Here is a 25,048-nt window from a genome sequence, read left to right on the forward strand (position 1 = left end):
TTCGGAGTGGAGACAAGCGCGGCGTCTACTACGGCGTTGGCCTCGCGAATCGCGGACGCCGTAGTACATAATTATTGAGGGACTTTAGTTGTACAGGCCTTTGGCGGACGCCGTAAGGAGGCGTTTCCGGCGCTAGTATGTCTTGAAAGCGGTCTGCGACGTGGCTAAAGTGCGCGCCCGCGCGGGCCTCTTCTTCAAAGCCATCTGCGATGTTTGCGGAGTGCGCGTAGTGCCGGTAGCTTCGTATGCGCGGTGCTTTCGACGTTTCGTACTCGTTGATGCGGCAGATGCACGGAGGTCAATTGGCTCGCGGCTGTTGCCGCGATTGCTAACTCCAGCGTTTTCTTTCGCAGAGAGTTTCCGCTGTTATGAAGCGATGTGTGTTTGTGTTTACTTGTGCGCGCGTGACACCGGGCTGGTTAACTTAATTAAAACACGTTAACAGGCTAGTTGGTTTGAATCAATGATAGAATGTCTAAGCGCGATTGAACAAAGACGATCAAAGAAGCAGACACACAATGACAGCGCTGTCCCCTGTCTGTCTGTTTCTTTCTATGTCCTCTTTGAGTCGCGCTTACACATCCTATCGTTGGTAATTTAGTTAGTAAACGAATTGCACAACTTTTTACGGCCGATAAAACTACCATGCTTACTTCGTACAGCTATCTACTAATTTGTTATCGCAATCGGTGCCTCGCCTTTCGGGAGGAATTGCGAATTATTTTTAATGCTCCTAATTTACACATATATTATGGGGTTTTACGCGCCAAAACCCCTTTCTGATTTCCACTTTCTTAGCCGTAGTGGAGGACTCCGGAAATTTAGACCACCTGGGGTTCTTCAACTTGCACCTAAATCGAAGTACACGGGTGTTTTCGCATTTCGCCCCCATCGAAATGCGGCCGCCGTGGCCGGGATTCGATCCGGCGACCTCGTGCTCCGCGGGCGCTTCTAATTTCACACAGCGTTTCGGAATCTGAAACGGTGCCGCATCCGGTTCACGCAGTACTTGAGGAGAGGGTCCGCATAGCGTTTGCTAAATCTTGATACTCTGGAGAACAATTCTTAGTACATGCTCGACTCGATCACAATCACGAATCAAGGGTAGTTGTCACAATGGTGAAAACTAAGCACTAAGGATATTTGGAGGGGAGTTCTCTTGTCACGGAGCATTCGTGAATATGAACGTGGGTATAGCGGCTATGATGAGAAGGCACGGTGAGATCGATAGAAATAATGAGGAGCAAGTCTGGTGCACCCAAAAATAAGCTCGCAGCGGATTAGAACATAATTTGTCGGTTTGAAACAAACCACTTCCGTCTTACGTGCACTTTCTCATCAGGCCTGACAATCTTCTCTTCATTGCTGCTTTTATTTCTCGTTACACAAAGGGTACATCTGGAAGAGCCACGATTCTGCGTCCCCGCTTCCCAGCTAGCAAAGCAAGCTCCCGTAGTATTTCTTGAGACCTATGATAAAAGGCTACTGCTGCTGACGCAACGGCGCTGGTGACGACTTCATCTGTGGAAATGAATAAGGTAATCGTTGTTGCCATGGGAAAGCGTGCCCATAGTTTCGTTTGAGTTTGTAGGCTTTTAATAAAACCTTCTGTAAGAGCGAATCGGATTCTGCGCGACTCCTCCAACAACCACCTATGTCAGCGGGAAATCGGTGATCCCCAGGTGAGAGTAAAAGTTTGGTTAGGGCAAGCTGATTCATTCCGCAACTATACACATGCTACGCGTACAACGAGGACAGCGCACCTTGCCTTGTGCGCCCCCCTTCGTCGACCACTTTCTTGCGTGCACTCTCGACCGTAGTGTCACGTGAGCGCGTGCTCGAGTAGTGTCGCGACCCCCGTGCAGGGAGCTTCGTGACCACGCCCACCCGGTGAGCCTGTCCTTCCGCGACTCGGAGCTGGAGCGCCAGTTCGCCGGCACCAGCGACAGCTGCAGCTGCGTCTCGCTCGCCGCCTGGCCACTGGTGGCGCTGGCATCGGCCGCCGCTTACCCGCTCGCGTCGTCGGGACCCGCGTGCGGTGCCTACCTCGCTGGACTGGTGGCGCTGTGCGCGTTACTCGCACTGTGTGTGCTGCCCTTCTTCGCAAAGGTATGTTGGCCGTTTTGCTTAGCACGCTGTGGCTGCAGTGTCCCGGGGCAGCAAGGCAACTTCCCAGCCGCATGTTTTGGGCTCTTGCATTTGTCAGCGAAATGTGTTTTGCGATCCCGCTGCATCGGCGGAGAGGCCAGGTCAGGTTTGTTTACTTCCTTCAAGTCCCCTTGATCAGGGGTGTTACATTGTACAAGTAATGAACACCTTAACACAGGCACCTTGGGTCATCTGAAAAATACAGTAGGCATACTTTCACGAATAAAAAGTAACAGTAAAAGAAATCGAATACAGGTGTTAAGTGACACATTCGAACAAGAATGCACTATATTCAATTTGGTAGTACTGAAAATACAGAAGTAACGAACATAGGGGGCTAGTAGTAGCACCAACGCGGTGGGAAGGGTGTTTGAACGTGATGCTGCTCGGGAGAAAAAAAAATCAGCAGAAGAGGTACGGGTGGTGTGAGCATGATCTTAAAACTTGAAGTTGATGAGCAGTACCTAGTGGTATTCTGGTGGGGGGGGGGGGGGGGGGGGGTGATGTTTGCACACGAGTGAGTGTACTAAAAATACTTATGAAAAGAATTGGCTATAGCACGCCGGTGCGAAATCTACTCTAAGTCATTTTCTTTTTAGAAATGATACACTTACGTCCTACGCAGTACACGATAAGAAAAAAAAAACGGAAAATTTGCATTTCTACTACAGCAAAATTGTTTAAAAAACATATTGATTCATCTAGATTTTTTTTTCCTGTTTATGCTAAAAGACAAAGTTTTCTTGATTTTAACAGAGTTCGTTGCTACATGGGAAAGTGAGAAACTCGTCATCAATACTGTGAGCGAAATTAAATTTGTTCCTCTCTTTGCTGTAATTAATTGATATTTGTGCACAGCTTCAACCATCCCGCCAGTATAGGCAGATAGATCTCGTATGTACAATTAATTGGTCTACGTTTCTGAACAACACAGCTGCAATAAGAGCAAGTCATGTCTCTCAAATAGTGGCTATAAATACCGGTAGAGTTCAATAGGTCGCTTAGTGCGGTGCTCTGTCACCGGTTGTCCTGTCCCGTCTCGTGTGTTCTGTGCAGCCGGCTTATTTGTTCTTATGTGATCTGTTGCAATCGTATCCCAGCATTTAAGTCTTTCGTATTACAGGAAAGCTGCATTCATGAGGGGAGCAAATGTGGGAGCAAATGTGGAGCAAACAGTAAACTGTTTAACAATCGGTTTCTGTGGAGTAAACCACGTACGTCATCAAGAGAAAATATTAGTAAAACTAAAGAAATAGTCATAGACGGAAGACTAAAGGTATAATAATAATAAAATATAATTGCCATACTTTTTCGTTTCTTGTTATTCTTGTAGTTTCTTGCTTTTTCTCTCTCTGTGGGTGTGTTTACAAAAAAAAATTTGCGTGAATCCATCTGGTAGCACGATTTTGAAGGGAATTGATCAAGCGCGTCATTAAGACCATTCTGATACGGGTCTCAGGTAAGTTTTAGGCCTGATTTATATGCCGCATGCCAGCTTTGTATGCTGCGGACCATAACGCAAATGGCCCCTCACGAAACCGCTGGTGTTTCTCAGGTGAGGTCAGCGGCATTCTGCTGCTGAGCACAAGGTCGCGCGTTCGATCCCCGGCCGCGGCAGCTGCATTTTGATGGAGGCCGTTAAGTGTAAATACTCTCGTGCACTCAGATTTAGGTGCACATAAAGAACGCCGGTTGATCAGAGTTAATCCAGAGCCCTCCACTATGGTCTGTCTCGCAGCCACAGTGTCGCTTTGGCGCTGAGACACCGTGAATCAATGAATGCGTTCGTTACGATAATTTCTGATATTAATGTTTTATGATTCTCTAGTGTCTAGTCTAGCAATAATTTGCGTACATTTAATAAATTGTGGGTGTTAATGTACGAGAAAGGGAGAGAATATGAAAAGAATAAATTGAAATGCTGTTTTCACAATCATTATCATCTGGCATTATTTTTCATGACTGGCGAATAGCCAATGTAATACCAGTTTTTTAATCGGGTGATTGCTCTGTTCCACTTAACTATCGTTCTATCTCATTAACTAGCAACATATGTAAACTTCTCGAGCACGTCATACATCCACAAGTCATCAACTACCTAGAAGACCATGATAGCATCTTCAAGTACCAGCCCGGTTTTCGCAGGGGTTATTCATTCCACACTCAACTCGCTGGTTTTACTAACGATATATTTTCCGCATTGAACGAAGGATTCCAAGTTGACGCAGTGTTTCTTGACTTCTCTAAATCTTTTGATCGCATTCCTCATCACAGGCTTCTCATCAAATTAACACACTTAAATATTCCCCCAAACGTTCTTACACGGATTAAAGATTTCCTCTCCAACAGACAACAATTCACCTGTGCTAATGGCTGAAACTCTTCTTGTGTTTCCTTAACATCTGGAGTCCCCCAGGGCAGCGTACTCGGTCCCCTACTTTTCTTAATTTTTATTAATGATCTACCCAAATGTGTCTCATGTCGAATTCGATTATTCGCAGATGATTGCGTTATATATCGAAGTATTAGTAATGACGCTGACAGACTTTCCTTACAAACTGATCTTGACGTGGTGACCGCTTGGTGCTCCTCTTGGTTAATGTCTTTAAATACGTCTAAAACCAAGCTAATGTCATTTACTAACCATTCCACTCGACTTCCTACCACCTACTTTCTCAATAATGCTAGAGTAGAACTTGAGCCAACTTACAAGTATCTTGGGTTTCATCTTCAGTCTGACTTAATTTGGCATTACCGTTCAAACACCGTCTTAGCATCGGCTAACTGAGCACTCGGTCTTCTTAAGCGTAACCTCAAGCACGCACCTTCACACTTTAAAAAACTTGCCTATTATTACGCTGATCCGCCCAGAAAATGAATATGCTTCTGCCATATGGGATCCCGATCAAGCATACATAATCAACAACATTGAATCTCTGCAAAACCGTGCTGTTCGCTTCATCTTTTCCGATTATTCACGCTTCACCAGCGTCACATCGTTAAAACAACGTGCCGACTTGGAATCCTTATCACGTCGACGCCAGTTTGCTCGCCTAACCTTATTTCATAAACTTTATCACTATTCCACGCTTCTCGATTACTTCCTTTCACCACCCCGTGCAGTCTACCCGCGCCGTGACGACGCTAACAAAGTAAAACGCATAACGGGCCGCTCATCGCTCTACGCAAGATCATTTATTCCTCGCACAATAATAGAATAGAATAACCTACCATCACGCATAGCTACTGAAGTTAACTTACCATCTTTCCAAACCTTGTTGCAAGAAAATGGTTAGCGGTAGCATATTAGTTATTACTTATTCTTATATGTACATACATATTAACATATTATGTAAAAAAGTTTTGTGTTTTCATGACTTAGTGCATATTCCCCTGGTTCATATTTAGTTATTTTATGTGCCTTGTGTGTTGTGTTTATTTCATGTAGTTTTATTTCTTGCGTATATTTCATGTTTGTCCCCCCCCCCCTATGTAATACCATCGTATGAGGGCCCTTAGGGGTAATGTAAAAAAACAATGTCCTGTTGGCTAAAGTACACCGAGGAAGAGGAAAGGATAAGATGTGAGTGTCGCACAGATTCCTCAGTGCATGCGTCTACACAGCGCTTGTTTATTTATTTATTTATTTATTTATTTATTTATTTATTTATTTATTTTCACTACTGCCAGTCTCGAACGAGACCATAACAGGTGGGCATTCATACAATTCCAGCAGGAGAACAGCAATGAACAGCCTAACACTTGCCAAGAAAACAAAGCAAAAGGAAAACTGTACAACAGAAAGGGGCCGTACATTTGCATATCACATGCAGTTCCGTTAAATTCACTGCACACAAAACAGCGTTATCAGTTTATTGTGTTGATTACAGAAATGCCAGCACTAAATGTGTTTAAGGTTCGCCAATATGATTAGTTTGCGCATTATCTAGAAGTTTACAGAAAGTTGAAAAACAAACTGTTTTAGTTATCGTTTGGTTCAGTTTATTCCATACCCGCCGTGGTTGCTCAGTGGCTATGGTGTTGGGCTGCTGAGCACGAGGTCGCGGGATCGAATCCCGGCCACGGCGGCCGCATTTCGATGGGGGCGAAATGCGAAAACACCCATGTACTTAGATTTAGGTGCACGTTAAAGAACCCCAGGTGGTCGAAATTTCCGGAGTCCTCCACTACGGCGTGCCTCATAATCAAAAAGTGGTTTTGGCACGTTAAACCCCATAATTTAAAAAAAAAAGTTTATTCCATGCTTTCACTGCAAGCAGAAAAAGAGAGTATTGAAATGTGTTGTTATGGAACGAATACTCTGTTAGTGTGTACGAGTGTTTGTGACGTGAGAGCTGCGATTTGGAAAGTGATAAGTACCTGGAAGAATCTATATTCAGCCGATTGTGTAGTACCTGGTGTAGGAATTTCAAGGGCGCTAGTTTTGCTCTGGCAAATAGTGTTGGAAGGTCCGCTAGAACTAACAAGTTAGATGGGCGAGTCGTGACAGGTGCTACACTCCTCACGACTTATTCTGCTAACGTTAGTTTATGAGGAACACCGTAGTTGGCTCTAGAGTAATTCTTACTCCCTAGAGTTACTTAAGCTGCAGGGAAATTCCAGCGCAATTGGAATAGCGCTGCCGCCAACGGGAATCGAATTACTGGTCTGGCACTTAGCAGTACAACAAAATTCGTATACGTTCAATGACGTTTGCTTGTTTCTCAAACATGCACCGTCTTTCGGCTTGGTATACCATAAAGGTAGCATACAGGGACGAATATGAGCGAGAAAGAAAGGGCAACGCCTCGCTTCTTGCACAAGCTTTTGCTGGCATTAGTAGTTTTCGCCAGTTATTCCCTTATAATGAAACTGCAGAACACGGTACAAGCGCGCAAACTGAAGCGAAGATGAGCTGCAGTTTTGATTTGCTTGATCAGAATTTTGGGATTCAACGTCCAGGAACTGTTTACGAGGGGCGCAGATGGACGAAATAATATTGAAGTTCACCGACGTGCACCCGGAGCACGGCACACGAGGGTCTTTGTATTCCGCCTCCATTCTTTAATGACGTCACCGATGAACTAGTGCTCATCAGCAGAACTCCATAGCCACGGAGCCATCGCGGCGCGTGGATATTTAAACGCCTTAGCATACATAGGGTACTTGACGCACTTTCCGGGAGCTGCGTGTCTGTCTGTCTGTCTATGCGTGCTTGTACCTTTGCATCAGACCGCCTTCCCACCTGTCTGGGTGAGCGGGCAGACCATGGTCGAATGGTTGGGGCGCCGGCCTGCAGCTCGCACTGTTCGAAATCAACCATCGCGCCAGCTTGGGTCGCTGTGTGAGTACGTGCCGCTCCACAACGAACCTCTCCCACGCTGAATCGGGTCAGTGTGGGACTGGGTAGGTACAGCTGCTCAATGCTAAACGCGTTACCATCAACAGTCATCGAGAGTTGGGTTCGGCAAAATTTTTGTTAGCATGGACGTCCCACGACAACGTATTTTCGGAAAAGCCTCCTTCAAGCGCACCGTGATGAAACTAAACTGAACTCCAAACTATTGCAGGACACGTTTTGGGACAGTCTTTCACGTCATACTGAAATCAGGGTGACTGACGAGTGCTCGTGGATACGTAAACACTGTCTGCTTAGAGCCGTGTTCCGCGCATAGTACTCTTTTCTCTACCGAGCATCTAAAACTGTAATGCACCTGCTCATCAAATCGCTGCCGTCACCTGCTCGCCAAAATTTGTTCAAGATGTAACAACGTTTTATTTTAACGATTTGAAACTGTTGCAACACTTGTTTGTGTATGTTTTATACCCACCCCATATAATAAATAAATAAATAAATATGTAATGCCCTTATAGCGGGGTGCTTAAGGAAATAAGATGAAATTAAATTAAATTGGGTGCAGCGGTGGCGTAGAGGTGGAGCATCCACCTCGCGTGCAGGAGGACCGTGGTTCGAATCCCGGTGCGGCGCAATTTTCCACCTTATTAAAAAAAACAATCCGCGCGTTCATAACATTGCATAAACAGGCCTGGGGTGCGACCTGATCACAGTGACAAGAACCGATAACGCACTCCCTCACCAGAGCAGGATTGGCCACCCCGGTGCAGTACTTGGCCACAACCTTCTATATGACTACAACAATCAAACCACTGCCCTCAGTCCCCAGCAGCTACGAAGCAACTGACCACGGCGGCGCTCAGACCTGCGACCTGAGAATCCCTGAATCCGGACAGGCCGTCATTGGAATCTGAACCTGGCAACGTTTAACGCTAGAACGTTATCTAGTGAGGCGAGTCTAGCAGTGCTATCGGAGGAATTAGAGGGCAGTAAATGGAATATAATAGGGCTCAGTGAAGTTAGGAGGACAAATGAAGCATATACAGTGCTAAAAAGCGGGCACATCCTGTGCTACCGGGGCTTAGTGGAGAGACGAGAACTAGGAGTCGGATTCCTGATTAATAAGAATATAGCTGGTACTATACAGGAATTCTATAGCATTAACGAGAGGAGGGCAGGTGTTGTTGTGAAACTTAATAAGAAATACAAGTTGAAGGTCGTGCAGGTGTACGCCCCTACATCTAGTCATGATGACCAAGAAGTCAAAAACTTGTATGAAGACGTCGAATCGGCGATGGGTAAAGTCAAAACAAAATACACTGTACTGATGGGCGACTTCAATGCCAAGGTAGGCAAGAAGCCGGCTGGAGACAAGGCAGTGGGGGAATATGGCATAGGTTATAGGAATAGCAGGGGAGAGTTATTAGTAGACTTTGCAGAACAGAATAATATGCGGATAATGAATACCTTCTCCCGCAAGCGGGATAGCCGAAAGTGGACGTGGAGGAGCCCGAATGGAGAGACTAAAAATGAAATAGACCTTATACTCTGCGCTAACCCTGGCATAATACAAGATGTGGACGTGCTCAGCAAAGTGCGCTGCAGTGACCATAGGATGGTAAGAACTCGAATTAACCTAGACTCGAGGAGGGAACGGAAGAAACTGGTACATAAGAAGGCGATCAATGAGTTAGCGGTAAGAGGGAAAATAGAATTCCGGATCAAACTACAGAACAGGTATACGGCTTTAACACAGGAAGAGGACCTTAGTGTTGGAGATATGAACGGCAATCTTATGGGCATCATTAAGGAGTGTGCATTAGAAGTCGGTGGTAACTCCGTTAGACAGGATGCCAGTAAGCTAACGCAGGAGACGAAACATCTGATCAAGAAACGCCAATGTATGAAAGCCTCTAACCCTACAGCTAGAATAGAACTGGCTGAAATTTCTAAGTTAATCAACAAGCGTAAGACAGCTGACATAAGGAAGTATAATATACATAGAATTGAACATTCTCTCAGGAATGGAGGAAGCCTAAAAGCAGTGAAGAAACTAGGAATAGACAAGAATCAGATGTATGGGTTAAGAGACAAAGCCGGCAATATCATTACTAATATGGATGAGATAGTTCAAGTGGCTGAGGAGTTCTATAGAGTTTTATACAGTACCAGTGGCACCCACGACGATAATGGAAGAAAGAATAGTCTAGAGGAACTGGAAATCCCACAAGTAACGCCGGAAGAAGTAAAGAAAGCCTTGGGAGCTATGCAAAGGGGGAAGGCTGCTGGGGAGGATCAGGTAACAGCAGATTTGTTGAAGGATGGTGGACAGATTGTTGTAGAAAAACTGGCCACGCTGTATACGCAATGTCTCATGACTTCGAGCGTACCGGAATCTTGGAAGAACGCTTACATAATCCTAATCCATAAGAAAGGGGACGCCAAAGACTTGAAAAATTATAGACCGATCAGCTTACTGTCCGTTGCCTACAAAGTATTTACTAAGGTAATCGCAAATCGAATCAGGAACACCTTAGACTTCTGTCAACCAAAGGACCAGGCTGGATTCCGTAAAGGCTACTCAACAATAGACCATATTCACACTATCAATCAGGGGATAGAGAAATGTGCGGAATATAACCAACCCTTATATATAGCTTTCATTGATTACGAAAAAGCATTTCATTCAGTCGAAACCTCAGCAGTCATGGAGGCATTGCGGAATCAGGGTGTAGACGAGCCCTATGTATATATACTGAAAGATATCTATAGCGGCTCCACAGCCACCGTAGTTCTCCATAAAGAAAGCAACAAAATCTCAATAAAGAAAGGCGTCAGGCAGGGAGATACGATCTCTCCAATGCTATTCACAGCGTGTTTACAGGAGATATTCAGAGACCTAGATTGGGAACAATTGGGGATAAGAGTTAATGGGGAATACCTTAGTAACTTGTGATTCGCTGATGATATTGCCTTGCTTAGCAACTCAGGGGACCAATTGCAATGCATGCTCACTGACCTGGAGAGGCGAAGCAGAAGGGTGGGTCTAAAAATTAATCTGCAGAAAACAAAAGTAATGTTTAACAGTCTCGGAAGAGAACAGCAGTTTACGATAGGTAGCGAGGCACTGGGACAGACAGACAGACAAAGAACTTTAATGACAAGGTCCTGAGAAGCTTTGCCCTAGGGCAGAGCTGCGGGCCGCTCCCACGTGGGGACTGGTTGGCCGAGCCTAACCGCCGCATCGTGGGCTCTCTGGACAACCCAAGTTTGACGTGCATATTCTGAGCTCCGGATGGCAGAGCTCCATTCTTGTTCTGTGATGCGATTGGGTCCCTGTAACGAGGGGCATCGCCAGAGCATGTGTTCGAGATTGCTAACAGCCCCACAGTCGGGGCAAGTAGAGCTGAAAGCCTCTGGAGTGATCGTGTGGAAAAGGGCCAGGTTTGGATAACACTTCGTCTGAAGCATGCGTAAAGTGGACGCCAGAGGTCTAGCCAGTTTGCTGTGAAGGGGAGGATAAGTCCTCCTACCAAGGCGATAGTGCTTAGTAATTTCGCTGAAAGTAGTGAGAGTGTCCCGAAACTCGAGAACCCCGGAGTCTCAGCTCGATCCTGCTCCCGCGCGGTGGGTTAGTGCGCGCGCTTGGGAGTGGGCGACGTCATTGAGATTGGGAAAGGAGTCAAGCTGGGGGTCGAGGTGAGCCGGAAACTACGTGATGGTGTGCGTGAGATTATCTTGTTCTTGAGAATCTTGTGAGCCTCCTCAGCGATGGATCCTGAAGCGAAAGCCCTGACCGCCGATCTCGAATCAGTGAAGATTTGTGATCTGCTGCTGTCTGGGAGTGCTGTAGCAACTGCGACCTGCTCCGCTCTGGTTGGTGTTGAGCACTTCAGGGAAGCCGCATTCACTATCTATCCGTTGTGATCAACGAGGGCAATGGCGATGTTAGATGACTGTCCATATTGGGCTGCGTCGACAAAATATGCCGAGTAGGGATCGTCCTTGGTACGCTTGAGGAGGGCGAGGGCTCTTGCCCTGCGTCTGCCTACGTTGTGTTGAGGACAAACATTACGGGGAAACGGCGCAAGTAGTATGTTGTTCCTTTGATTTTCTGAAATTTCATATTTCCGCTCTTCCATGAGGATAGGGTTGATCCCAAGAACTGCCAGGATCTTCTTTCCAGCCGGGGTACAGGATAGACGGGCCAGTTGGGCTGACTCCTGGGCCTCGATTACCTCGTCCAATGTGGTGTGCACTCCTAGTTGCATAAGGAGGTCCGCGCTCGCCCGTAACGGAATGCCTAGTACTTTTTTATACTTTTCCTGATGAGCCTGTTTAATCGTTTCTTCTCGGAGTTATACCAGTTGTGCATGGCTGCCACATAAACTATATGACTCATGAGGAAGGCGTGGAACAACCTGAGGAAGTTGTCTTCCTTTAAGCCTCCACGCCTATTCGAGACACTGTTGATGAGCCTCATCATGTTCTCAGTCTTGGCTGTGAGCTTGTTGAGCGTCGTATTTTTACTGCGATTGGATTCGATGAACATGCCAAGGACCCGAATGGTGTCTACTCTGGGCATGGTGCAGCCGCTTTTAGTGTGGAGTTTCATGTTTATTTCAGGCAACGGTTTCCAGCCTTTAGGTTTGCGACCTCTCCTGACTGGCCTGTAGAGGAGGAGCTCAGACTTGCTCGGGGAGCATCTAAGCCCCGTATTTTCCAGGTACATCTCTGTTTGATCTACAGCCTTCTGTAAGCCTAATTCAACAGCGCCTTCGCTTCCTCCGGTGGACCAGATTGTGCTGTCATCAGCGTAGAGCGTATGATTGATCCCTTCTATGTTGGAGAGCCTTTGCGATAATTTCCTTATGGCGATGTTAAAAAGCAGTGGTGAGACTACCGCTCCTTGTGGCGTGCCTCTGGGGCCCAAATTGAAATTGTCGGACTTGAGATCACCGATTTTGAGCGTGGTCTTGCGATCCCGTAGGAACGAGCTCATGTATCTGTGGAAGGCGTCTCCCAAATTGAGCTCTGAGATGGAGTTCAGAATGTGAGCATGGGATACATTGTCAAAGGCTTTCTCCAGGTATAAGCCTAGGATGCCTCTTATATCTCTTGTGGTGTTGTCAATGATTTGACATTTGATGAGTTTAATCACGTCTTGCGTTGACAGGGCCGGACGAAAGCCGGTCATGTTGTACGGAAACAATCCTTGTTTCTCGATGTGCTTAGAAATTCGATTGTGTATGACATGTTCCGCTACTTTCCCCACGCAGGACGTGAGGGAAATGGGTCTGAGGTTTGAGAGACTCGGGGGCCTTCCAGGCTTTGGAATAAGGATGACCGAGGCCATATTCCAGGACTCCGGGACAACCACTCGTTCCCATATTCCATTAATCACCTCTGTCAACCATTCTATAGAGCAGTCTTCCAGGTTTCTGAGGGCGTGGTTGGGGATGCCATCAGGACCAGGGGCAGACCTGCCCTTTAGATTCTGGAGAGCTTCCCTTGCTTCGCATGCCTTGAAGTGGTTATCTAGCTCGGGGCAAGATGAGCCTTTGTAGGGTGGATAGTCTTCGTCACTCGAGTTGCCCTGTGGCAGATACTTGCGAGCGAGTCTCTCGAGTACGGTCTGCAATGTCTCTGATTGTGATGCCTGGTGCAGAACCTTCGCTATCACTTGTCTTTGGTTTGTCTTGGTATTGGTATCATCGAGCAGATGCTTGAGTAGGTTCCGTTTAGCTCCAACTCTCATCTGGCCATCCACGGAATTGCAGACCTCATCCCACTGTTGTCTGCTGAAGGTTTGGCAGTGATCTTCTATAGTTTTGTTGAGCTCCGCAATGTTTTTTTTTTTTGAGCCTTCGGTTGAGTTTCTGCCCTTTCCATCGTTTCAACAGTGACGTGCGAAGATGAGTGAGGCGGCTATCCATCCTGTCCACCTCCAGTTCAGTCTGGATTTTCTTTGTCACCACGCTGATATCCTCCTTTAATTGTTCAGCCCACTGCTCCAGGCTAAGTGCTGAGTCATGTGTTTGTGCTCGCTCTTCCCGAATCTTGCGAAAGTAATCCCAATCTGTAATAGTGAACTCTTTGAGGTCCCCGCTTCTCATGTTGACGGAGGTGGCCAGGATGTTGTGATCACGGCCAAGGTCCACTTGGAGGTTGGACCAAGATGCCGCTTCCACATTCCGTATGAAAAAGAGATCTGGTAAGGTATCCCTAGAGCAGGAGTGGCTGATCCTGGTCGGAAAAGCCGGATCTGTTATAAGCGTGAGGTTATTATTGACTGTAGTTTCCCATAGGTCAACGCCCTTGCGGTTAGCTTGTTGGTAACCCCATGCTTGATGCGGAGCGTTGAAGTCTCCGGCCACCAGGAGTGGAAATGTCTTGGCCTTGCTTGTGGGTCTGTTAATTGCCGCGAACCTTTGCCTGAGGTCCTTGGGTGCACTGTATATGTTAAGTATAAATATACTTGTCTTGAATGGCCCGCTGGGGATGATTTCAACAACCGAGTGTTCAACCTTATTGGATTCAAGATTCAGATCGTGGGCTATGAACGCACATTTGTTGATGACTAATGTACTGATTGCCCTCTTCCCATCAGCATATTGGGTATGCGATTTATAGCCTGGTAAGGTGACCGTACCAGTGAGCGTTTCTTGTAATAGGATTACATGTGGCTTTTCCGGGTGGGTCCGAATGAACTGTTGGAGCACATTCCTTTTACGATGGAATCCCCTACAGTTCACTGCCAGATATTAATTACCCTCTGATGTGCCGCCATGGTGGGACGTAGCAGATAGCTTGTATTATAGAATGCTGCGGAGCACAGCCGCTGCCGACCTTTCAGTGTCGGTGTTATTCACTTTTTCCAACGGTGTAATTGAAGCCATTGTAGAAACGTGGCGTTCCAGATTATCGCATCTGATTCCTAGTGCTCTGACCGCCTCCACGTGTTTGTCAATAACAATTTGAACTTTTTCGAGGGATTCATCAATTTTATCTATCGTTTTTTTTTTCAATTTTTGAACACTGGCGCTCTTGTCTGAGGCATGAACTGCCAGCGCCCTCTTTTTGGGTAGACAATTGGCAGTCGGTTCCGCTACGGGGATCTCCATGGGCGTTTCTACTGCAGGGGCCTGACTAGGTTGAACTGTCTCTCGCTTGCTGGATCTTTTTTTAGTTCTGCAATTTATGCTGTGAGCTGCTCCATTGCGTATTTTAACGAAGCGTTTTCTCTTTCCAATTGTGCAATCCTGTTGTGCTCTGGCGATTGACCCCCTGTTACCTTTTTCGGTGATTCCTTAACCCGGTCAGCCCATGTGGTACCACGATGAGCAGGCTCCTGGATCTGAACTGTAGGCCCCCTGGAACGAGAGTGGCCTCTGGAGCGGGAGTGGGTCCCGGGGGCCTTGCGGCCCCTGGAAGACGAGCGTTCAGTCGAGCGACCCCTAGAAGGGGCACGGTAGCCGCTATTCTCGCCGCCAGGGTCTCGGGATCGGCTCCTGGATCTGTGCGAGCTTCTGAGGGCCGGCTTGAAAGGGGTTGGCGACCCAGTTGGTTGTTCGGATTGTTCGCGGTTGCGCCGTTCTCTTCTCCGTTGTCTAACTACAAACGGAATTTGGAACCTTTGCCTGCAGGTTCTCTCAGCCGTGGGATGAGGGCTTCCGCAGAGGGTGCACTTCAGTGTACATTCGTGCTTATCGTCCGGGTTGCTCGCACCACAGCCGCGGCAGATTGCATTTTCAGGAGCTGGGCAAACGTCAGCTCTATGGCCAAGCTTTCCACATGCATAGCAAACGTCAGTTTGTCTGCGATACAGTGAGCATTTGACCAAACTGGAACCGCATTTTACGTAGTCCGGTACTTTGAGTCCATCAAACAGGATGACTACCGTGCTTGTGTTCTTGATTCGTCTAACCTCGAGGGCGCTTGGGTTCTTAGGTTGAATGATGAGGCGTTTGAGCTCCTCTCGATTGATGGTGGGATCAATGTCACGAATAACTCCCTTGCATGAGTTTTCGGGGGCTGCGATATATGCACTAACTTCGTAGCTTGCTTGTCCAATAAGTATAGCTTTCACATCGGCGTAGACCATGGCATTGCGCTTTGATAGTGCCCTTGCCACTAATATGTTTTGCACCATGTTCAGACATATAATATCCTCCGCCGTATCCGCCTCCGTAAGACTAGCAGCGGTAGTGAGGGCTTAGGCAATTCTGAAGTGGCTCAGCTTCTTTATGTCCAGTCCTCCACGAGGACGGATTATGATTCGAACATGCTCTTTCGGTAGGCGAGGCAATCTCGAAGCAGTCGTTAGCCGTGTCTTAACACTCGCCGTAGCCTGGCTTTTATTCCCGCCACGTAGCATGTCGGTGACTCGGCCGCCCAGCCCGAGCGGGTCCTGGATGATGGGTTTTTGCTTGTGGAATACCGTGGCCCACCCAGCGCTTTCATTGACTTCGTCGGGAGAGATATCCTCACCCTCAACGGTGATTTGCATAGCCGTAGACATCGTGGCTTGAGCGTGCGGAACCGCGCTGAGCTGGCCCGCCGAGCCTCTGCCGGGCAGAGGTCACACAGGAAAGTCCTCGAGCGATTGGGAAAATGTCCACCCACCGTTATGTATTCCTTTACCACTGGAAGTGGTAAAGGAATACATCTACTTAGGACAGGTAGTGACCGCAATTCCGGATCATGAGACTGAAATAATCAGAAGAATAAGAATGGGCTGGGGTGCGTTTGGCAGGCATTCTCAGGTCATGAACAGGAGGTTGCCATTATCCCTCAAGAGAAAAGTGTATAACAGCTGCGTCTTACCAGTGCTCACGTATGGGGCAGAAACCTGGAGGCTTAATAAGAGGGTTCTACTTAAATTGAGGACGACGCAACGAGCTATGGAACAAAAAATGATAGGTGTGACGTTAAGGGATAAGAAAAAAGCAGACTGGGTGAGGGAACAAACGCGAGTTAATGACATCCTATTTGAAATCAAGAAAAAGAAATAGGCATGGGCAGGCCATATAATTAGGAGGGAAGATAACCGATGGTCATTAAGGGTTACGAACTGGATTCCAAGGGAAGGGAAGCGTAGCAGGGGACGGCAGAAAGTGAGGGGGGCGAATGAGATTAAGAAGTTTGCAGGGACAACATGGCCACAATTAGTACACGACCTGGATAGTTGGAGAAGTATGGGAGTGGCCTTTGCCCTGCAGTGGGCGTAACCAGGCTGATGATGATGATAATGAAATTAAATTACGAGATCGGCTTTCACACCTTTATTAAATTGTAGCTTAGTTCGTTCGATTCTTTCGGATCAATGGGAAACGTAAAGAGTTAATTGACGCGCAGTCTTGTCACCAGGCGTTCTGCTGTCAACACTGTTGTTTATATTTTATGCACACAAACACGGGCACGCGATTAGACCAAGTATTTGGGCCAAATGTCCTGGAGAACATTCTTAATACGAAATGCCCAGCCTGTTTTCTTAATGGCATTAGAAGCTGCACTGTGTTTCAGATAAAAAATGATAGCGCACTTTTAGGTTTCTTCGCATGTATGGCATTTCTCGCTTTTGAAATATAGCAGCTTTTGCGCATCTAAAAAAGATATTTTGAAGAATATGTTAGAAACTGTTGCCTACAGGCTGCAGCACAAAAGTTTATAGTCATTGCATGCAGTTGAAAGTGCCATATTTAAGCCACTGCTGTTATCTGTTGCCTTGCCCTGACACTTGGACTTTCTGGAGCGGGTGAAAATGTCAATCGCAGCGTTTAAACTTTCCTAGGCGTAGTTCGTCTGACAACATCATATATGAAATAGAACACACCACAATAAATATTTGTTTTTTATGCTAGCTCCCTTTTGCACTTGGACTAAATTTTCGCTTCAAAGGAAATTTCTTTCAGAAATGTTCCATAACTTTCGTAACCCTGTGTAGTTAAGCTTTATTACGATAGCAATTATATTGACACTCCAGGCGCATTTCTTGCCTTCGCCATCGCCGTCGGTGTCGCCATGATGTTTCGTATAAATTCCAAGGGTCATAACACCGTCGCCGGACGCCGTACGCTGTATGAGCGAATTATAGTGCAGTGCGAATGAAAGTGCGCGAGGGGAGCCGACGATCGCGGCTCCGTCTGGAGCGCGGGACGGACGGCCGAACGGACGGACGGGTGAACGGATGGATGGATGGATGGATGGATGGACGGACGGACGGACGGACGGACGGACGGACGGACGGACGGACGGACGGACGGACGGAGGGACGGACGGACGGGTGGATGGATGGATGGATGGATGGATGGATGGATGGATGGATGGATGGATGGATGGATGGATGGATGGATGGATGGATGGATGGATGTTATGAGCGTACCCTTTGGAACGGGGCGGTGGGTTGCGTTACCAAGCTCTTGCTATTATACTGACTAATGTCCTACCTAGGTTAAACAATTAAAAAAGAAGAAAAAGAAACACTATGAACTCCCACACCAAAATTTTCTGATCCCCTATTGCGAACTGTGCTTTTGTACGTCTCCGTCTTTTGTCGTTTCCCTACTTTTATTCCACCAATCCTCCAATCGCCTCTTATTAATCCCTATTGCGGACATGTTTACTTTTCCACTGTTCTCGCTGAACCCAAGGGCTTCAAGGAGGCCAGTGGTGCATAAATGGACCGCTGGGTAGACGTCTTCGCATTCTAATAAAACATGCTCCATAATTTTCCTAGCTTTACCGCAGCAAGCACATGCTTCTTCCTTCTTATATCTCGTTTTATAGGTGCGTGTTCTAGGGCATACCGATCTCGCTTCGAAAAGTAATGAGCTTCCCTTTGAGTTATCATAAATTGTTTCTTTCCTGATTTCGTTTTTTTCCTCTTAAGTAGTTACTCATGGCAGGTTTATTTTCCATTGCCGCCACCCATGAGATTATTTCGGCCCCTCTGACTTTCCACTTGACGTTCTTTGTTGCTGTGCTGCCCACCTTACAGGCCGCATACTTGTTGGTAAGCTTCCTAGTTCTCTTCCTCCACTGTGAATCAATGTTTTTCCTGTACAGATACCTCAGCCCTCTCCCAGCCCATTTACTTTCTTCCATATTCCTCAGTCGTTCTTCATACTCAATTTTACTGCGAGCTTCCCTCACTTCAAAACTAGTCCAGCCCATATCCCCCTGCACAGCTTCATTTGTAGTCGTCCCGTGAGCGCCCAATGCGAGGCGACCCACTGATCTTTGGTTCACATAGAGTCCTGATTGTACCCCTGATTTAAAGAAAAGAACCGCATTTCCAAAAGTAAGTCCTGGAACCATTACACCTTTCCACATACCTCGGTGCACCTCGTACCTATTGTATCCCTATAGTGCTCTGTGCTTCATTATGGCTGAATTTCTCTTCCCCTTCACTGTTATTTTTTCCTGTGTTTCCATACATCTATTGCCTGCGTTTATCCATATACCAAGGTATTTATATCCTGATACTAGAGGTATTTCCTGGCCCTGTATCGCCACTGTCTATTCACTGTTTTCATTGAATACCATGACACCTGATTTTCTAACACTAAATTTCAAACCTAAATTGTTTCCTTCCTGTCCACAGATATTAGCCAGACATTGCAAAGCACTTTACTTGTTAGCCAGCAACAAAATATCGTCCGCATAAAAAAACCTGGAAGCTGCTGCTCTACTACTGTACCCGCCTGTTTGTATGAGAAATTAAAACCGATATTACTTCCTTCTAGCGCCCTCTTCATCCTCACCATGTCCATCATAAACAGCAGTGGGGATAAAGGGCACCCCTGCCTCAGTCCCTTGTTGATATGAACTTTCTCCTCGCTCCTCATCCCGTCTCATTCAACACAAACGGTATTTTCTAGGTAAATCTCTCTCAAAAGCTGTAGACAGTCGTCACCTAAGCCTTCCCCTTCAAGAATACCCCACAAAATGTTGCGGTCTACCTTGTCATAGGCTGCTGTAATGTCTAAAAAGGCCACATATAACGGTCTGCTTTCTACTTTTGATACTTCAATACACTGAGTAAGAACAAATAAGTTATCATCTAAGCGCCTACCTATTCTGAAGCCATTCTGGTTCTTCCAAAAATGCCATTATTCTCTGCCCGTGCTTGAAGCTTTAATTTGAATGTCTGCATTGCTAGCCTGTATATTACCGATCAACGGTCTATACGAGTGAATTCTATCTTTCTCCCCCTTACCTTTATAAATTAAATTCATTCTACTTTGTCGCCAACTGTCTGGTATTCGTCTACCTTTAAAGTTTTTTTTTTCCATTGCTTCCACCAGTTTCCTGACTTTTTGCCCCTAGTTCATTAATCAGCCAAAGGGGAACCTCGTCTAGCCATGTGGCTGTGCGCTTAGGAATTTTCTCTTCGGCTTTCTTCCAGTTGAAATTTGTCAGTACCTGCTCCTTTTCCACTCGGGTCTCTTTTATGCTCTTTTTTTCTTCAAATACAACCTCGTCATTGGCTTGGAAAGATTCAGCTGTTATTTTTCGGGTGTAATTTATTGTCACTACTCCTTCCAGTCTGTTTTCCTCTTCCTCTAGGATATGTTGTTGTATTGTTCTTGACTTCCTGCCTAATAACTTTATGTGGTTCCAAAATAGTCTAGCTGCGGCTTTCTTTTTCCCGCGTATTTCTGACAACCAACGTTAACTTTCACCGTTTATCTTCGCTTGCACCAGTATCTGAACCACAGACTTTTTCTCCCGGTATATTTCCCAGTTACTGGTTACTTCATCCTGCAGCAACTGCGCCTTCTTTGCCTGCGTGTGCTCTCGGGTTGCTTTCTGTCGTTCGGCGATCGCTTCTCGTATCTACCTGTTCCACCAGCTTTTTGGTTTCCTTTTTCCTTTCCAACGAACATGTTGTTTCTCTTTCCGTATTTCTGTCGTTATTACACTTAGAAGCTCACTATATTCGCATTGTTTATTTGGCTATTTGCCAAGTTCGCGATGGAGAAAGGAGGAGCGCCCCCTTGCGGCCGGGGGCGGCTCCGGCAGCAACTGCGTGTTTCGCGACCGAGCGCAAGGGCAAATGACGATCGCGGCATACAGAAAGGGATTCAGCAAGAGCGGACGGCCTAATTGACTGCAGCGCACCAAGCGGATGGTATTAACACCTTGCGGTTTCGGTTCTGGGCGCGCGCGATTTGAACGCCAGCTGGTACACGCCACGCCGGCTACGCTAATCGGCACGGCATTTTTTGTTTTGTGTGTCTCTATGCTGAACCACGCGCGGCCTTGACGCGAAATCGCTTTATTATTTAGTAAAAATGATTTCGAACGATGTTTACAAGCATCCACCGAACCTGTGCCACCTGCAATTTCATACAGTCAAAGCAAGACGTCTTCTGAAATGATGAAATATTTACTTTGCTGCATTTAAATGCTCGTTCCGGGCTTTTTGTGCATTCATCCAAGGTTGTGGCACCAGTTAAGCAGCAGTCGTTGCCGTACGATGCTGCACCGGACGCCATCAGCTAACAAAAAAGTACATTACAAGCGTGTAACATTTTGGTATATCGACCTAACAGGAATACTGCGTGTAGAGGCCAAACGTGTTTATATGGTGAATGGGCGGCATTACAGATAAATTCACTTTGACATACATTTCGCAGCACATATACTTCTCCCAAACAATGCCATACAATATGAAGAAAACGTCTGATTTTCTGGCATCCCTACCTTCCCGGGCATTATTTCCTGCACTTTAAGACCACAAATATATGGGTGACTGCGCGTTTCAAAAGCAACTTGGCCTCAGTCGACGCCATGGTACGCCAAGTACATAGAGGGGGCCAAAACACAGGCTCTCATCCAGACCATGTTATACGCTCGCAGAATGTCTTATAGTCGCACTCAAGATAAATTCGTTGGTGGAAAGCCTGTTTTCAAACGCTCAGAAGACAGAGTTGTCAAGTTCTTGGTTTTTGAGCTCCTCAGCGTTATCTATTACGCGTCCTGACAGCGCAAGATACACACTCCCGTGCTATCACTCTTGGCAATCACTCGTCGAGTTTTCGACAAGGGTGAGTACCGAGAAAAGGCATATGTTGTTGCAGGGCCATAAAAAGCGTCACAAGCTTGTCCCACTAAAATTCAGTACATGCCAAACTAACTGTCACCACGGCCGGCTTGCTTTTTGCTAACTGCTTCACAACCCCAGGCGTGGCAAGCCTGCCTCAAAGTATCCCAGAATGTTACGAAATTAATTACAATAATTTTGGGGGTCAGAGAATGCGTCACGAGCTTCTCCCAGTAAGATTCAGCACACGCGAAACTGCGGCAGCCAGCTGAGCTAACAGCAAGCAAAACAAAAAAGAAAGAAAGAAGAACGACGCCACAACCGGAAATTGTAGTGACGTCAAGATCTCATGCTGCTTGGCACGAATGTTTGAATTTCTTTACCGTCCGGTATTTCGACCGCTACGCCTGCATTTATTATTTTTCGTGAAGCTGAGGCGAGCTTGCGACTCGCCTCAGATGAAACGCCAGCGTCAAGTTGAACTACAGGAGTTACTTACGTTTTAATGTGAACAAAATTAGTCTGTTATTGACGGCAATTGCTCCAGCAGGTTGCTTAGAAAGGCGAGCGAACAGAACGAAAATAAATTACAGTGCCACAGAGCTTTCAGAAGTAACGTCACTTTTATTGATCTAGAATAATGCAACTTATATATTTGACCAAACCTATGTTTCAGGGAATGAAATGTACTATGGGCAGCACACAGTCGTAATGTATGGCTACATAGCCAAACGTTTTCACTGAATCATTCGCAATTCCGTGAGATACCATGTATTCATATCCAACACTTATCAGACGACACGACATTGCCCCACATTATCATTTAGAAAGCATTCGACTTACTAACTTTGCTCCCCGTCGGACACTCAGAGCTTGTGCACGGAGAGTGAACGAACATAGCGCGACGTTTCTTCGCAGAGCAGCGCGCATTTATCATCACGACGACACAGCGCGTCGGATGCCGCAGCTTGAGCTTACGCGATAACGGAAAGCCGGCATCTTTCGCCAATGAATGCCGTGCGCTTGGTCACGCAACATGTAAAGTGAAGCGCACGCGACACCTTGAAAAAAAAACGCAAGGAAAAAAATAACTCGGAGGAAACCGCCGCGTTCTAGTGAACAACGCCATTCCGCACGACACAATGCTTGCTTTCACAGTCTTGCCAAGTCTTGCGCCAGAATCACTGGCTGGTATGGCTCACCAAGAACGAACTGATAAATTGTGAAACAGAAAGAATATACATTTATTTTACTACAACAAAATATTTTAAACGGGAATATTAAATCGTGAGACACTGTTCTGTTTAAAATTATCGAATTCTTTTTTTCACATAGGTTTTCTACTTTCAGAGTTTGTCCCCCCGTCACCGAGTCGTGCTTCAACTGTGCACCACTAACTGGTATCTCTGGCACTAGGTTTTGGTACGGCTTCTCGTTCCAAGCTACGCGACCTATTTGGATGGACTTTGGCTCATACCTTTGTGCGGTGCAATTTTCGCGCCGTTGTTTGCGCTAGAAGCGATAGACGTCACGAAGGCCACTTCGCTCGCTGCTGCACGCCGTGCTTGCTCACGCCAGCGTCTTGACAGCGAGTGCGTTCATGCTTGCCTCTGCTCGTTGACATCATGCTCGTTAATTCAGTTAGTAAACGAATGCTTCCAAGTTTATACGGCCGATAAAACTACTATCCTTACTTGGTATAGCTGTCTGCTAATTTTCAGTCGCACACTATGCTTCGCCGGTCGGGCGAAACTGCGACTTTTCTTGCAACAGCCGCTTATTATAAAAATGGTATGCGATAACATTTGTGTGTTTTTGTCTTCTTTTGTTCCTGTAGTATGTACTAATGTGTTGACGTTTAAGAAGTAATTTTACTTAAGTGCTTAACCTGTTGTAATAGGCTTGCCATTTACAGTAGTTTGGAGTCTTTTTAGCTTTCGGATATCGTTTCGCATTTCCTCTGAATTTTTGTTAGTGCTAGAGTGTAACTCGAAGCAGGCAATATAGGAGTGTGAAATTGTTAGGCTGTCGGGTTTTGCGCAGGCCCTCAAAAGGATTTAAACGGACAGTAAAGGGTAATATTAAGTCATCGTGAACTGTGGGAATACCATCCCAGAAACCTCGAAACGCTTGTTTCATACGAAGAATATATTTATTTTAAGAGAAAATGCGTTCTGAAGCGTCTGCGTACCTCTAGCGCAGTTCAAATCACCCGCCCTCCGATCGAGGAGCGGTGACGTCATGGTCTCATAGTGACGTTGCGCCGTCGGTGAGTAAAACCAGAGTAAAACGGCGCCCGCAGAGGGCGCTACGACTTTTCTGCGCAAAACGCCAACGTGCGGCCAGAAACAGAGCCAAGACAGAGCCGACAGCAGCGCGAAAGCGGAACTATGGTGGCTAGCGGAAGGGAAAGCGCGCGACGACAAGCTGGTTCTTTATTTTATGACGCAAACTTTGACGCTCGCTGCAATGAATGACCCTGACAACGACACATTGGCTCGCAATGCTGGGCTCGCCTTCAGCGATTTAAGCACTGATGAAATTGACCTGCTGCTGAGGGCTCGCGTTGCCGGCGTCGTTGCGTACTACTACGACGGCAACTGTATGTCATGGATGTACATATTCGCACATTGTAGCTTTTCCTTCGTGAAAACCAAATGCGGCACTCACCGCCCCGTCTCCGATCTGCAGTTGTTCTTGCGCTTCGGAGAATGCAGGCAAGATCGACGGAACAGCGCTACGGGAAAGCATTGCTTTGAAAGTCACTCCACAGGACTTCAGTAAGTCGGCGTTGAACTCGTCATCCTCTTAATGAAAGTGCAGCGAGCACACTGTGCTATTTTTCGGCTCTTTGCCAACGCACTGTGGCAGAGGTACAGCATTTAACCACTTCGAACGGAGAGGTTCACTTGTTGGCACACAGTGATAAGTAGCATCGGATTCGCCGTTGCAACTGCCTTTGGTCAATTTCCGCGGACCGTTCGCGCATCCCACGAAATCACATGGACGTGGCATTCTCGCTGCTTGTTCCAAATGCAAGTTTTGCGAGGCAGCAGAACCAGCGCAGCAGGACGCGATAACGAAACAACTGAAACTCCAAAGCGCGCGCGGCACTGAGTCGAACGCGTAGAGTCTAGCGAAAACGAAACCTTTCGACCCCTCATACTACTACTGAAGGGTAACGTCAAAATGCTATTTTTTCTTAGAATCGAACAGAAGTAAAACAAGTAGCATTTTCTTCCGTCTTATAACCTGATGAAATGATCTTTTTAATACGAGTAGTTGAGCACTAGTGACATAAATTATGATGAGGAGTGCCTTCGTCATCGGGCTAGTAGCGCATATCGCTGGGGGGTCTCAAATCGTGTCATGCGTTTACCACAATTTCTCGGTTACTAAAAGCTCTGTTCGCGACTATATTGACGCCTTAGACGTTCTAGAGCATTGCTTTATCACTTTAACTTGACTTCATAGTAACCTTTAGTGTCCCTTTA

The 25,048-nt window shown here is 46.5% G+C and overlaps 1 protein-coding gene across 1 annotated transcript in view; it reads left to right on the forward strand.

Moving 5' to 3' along the window:
* The window catches only part of LOC126538510 (adenylate cyclase type 3-like), a 385,015-nt gene that overhangs the window by 277,592 nt on the left and 82,375 nt on the right, over positions 1 to 25,048 (forward strand). The window contains exon 8 of the mRNA XM_050185368.2: positions 1,866 to 2,109. Coding sequence (XP_050041325.1) covers positions 1,866 to 2,109 — 244 coding nt within the window. The remainder of the gene's footprint in view (positions 1 to 1,865; positions 2,110 to 25,048) is intronic.

The sequence above is a fragment of the Dermacentor andersoni genome, chromosome 4, assembly GCF_023375885.2.
Source record: "Dermacentor andersoni chromosome 4, qqDerAnde1_hic_scaffold, whole genome shotgun sequence".
NCBI classification, from domain to species: domain Eukaryota; kingdom Metazoa; phylum Arthropoda; class Arachnida; order Ixodida; family Ixodidae; genus Dermacentor; species Dermacentor andersoni.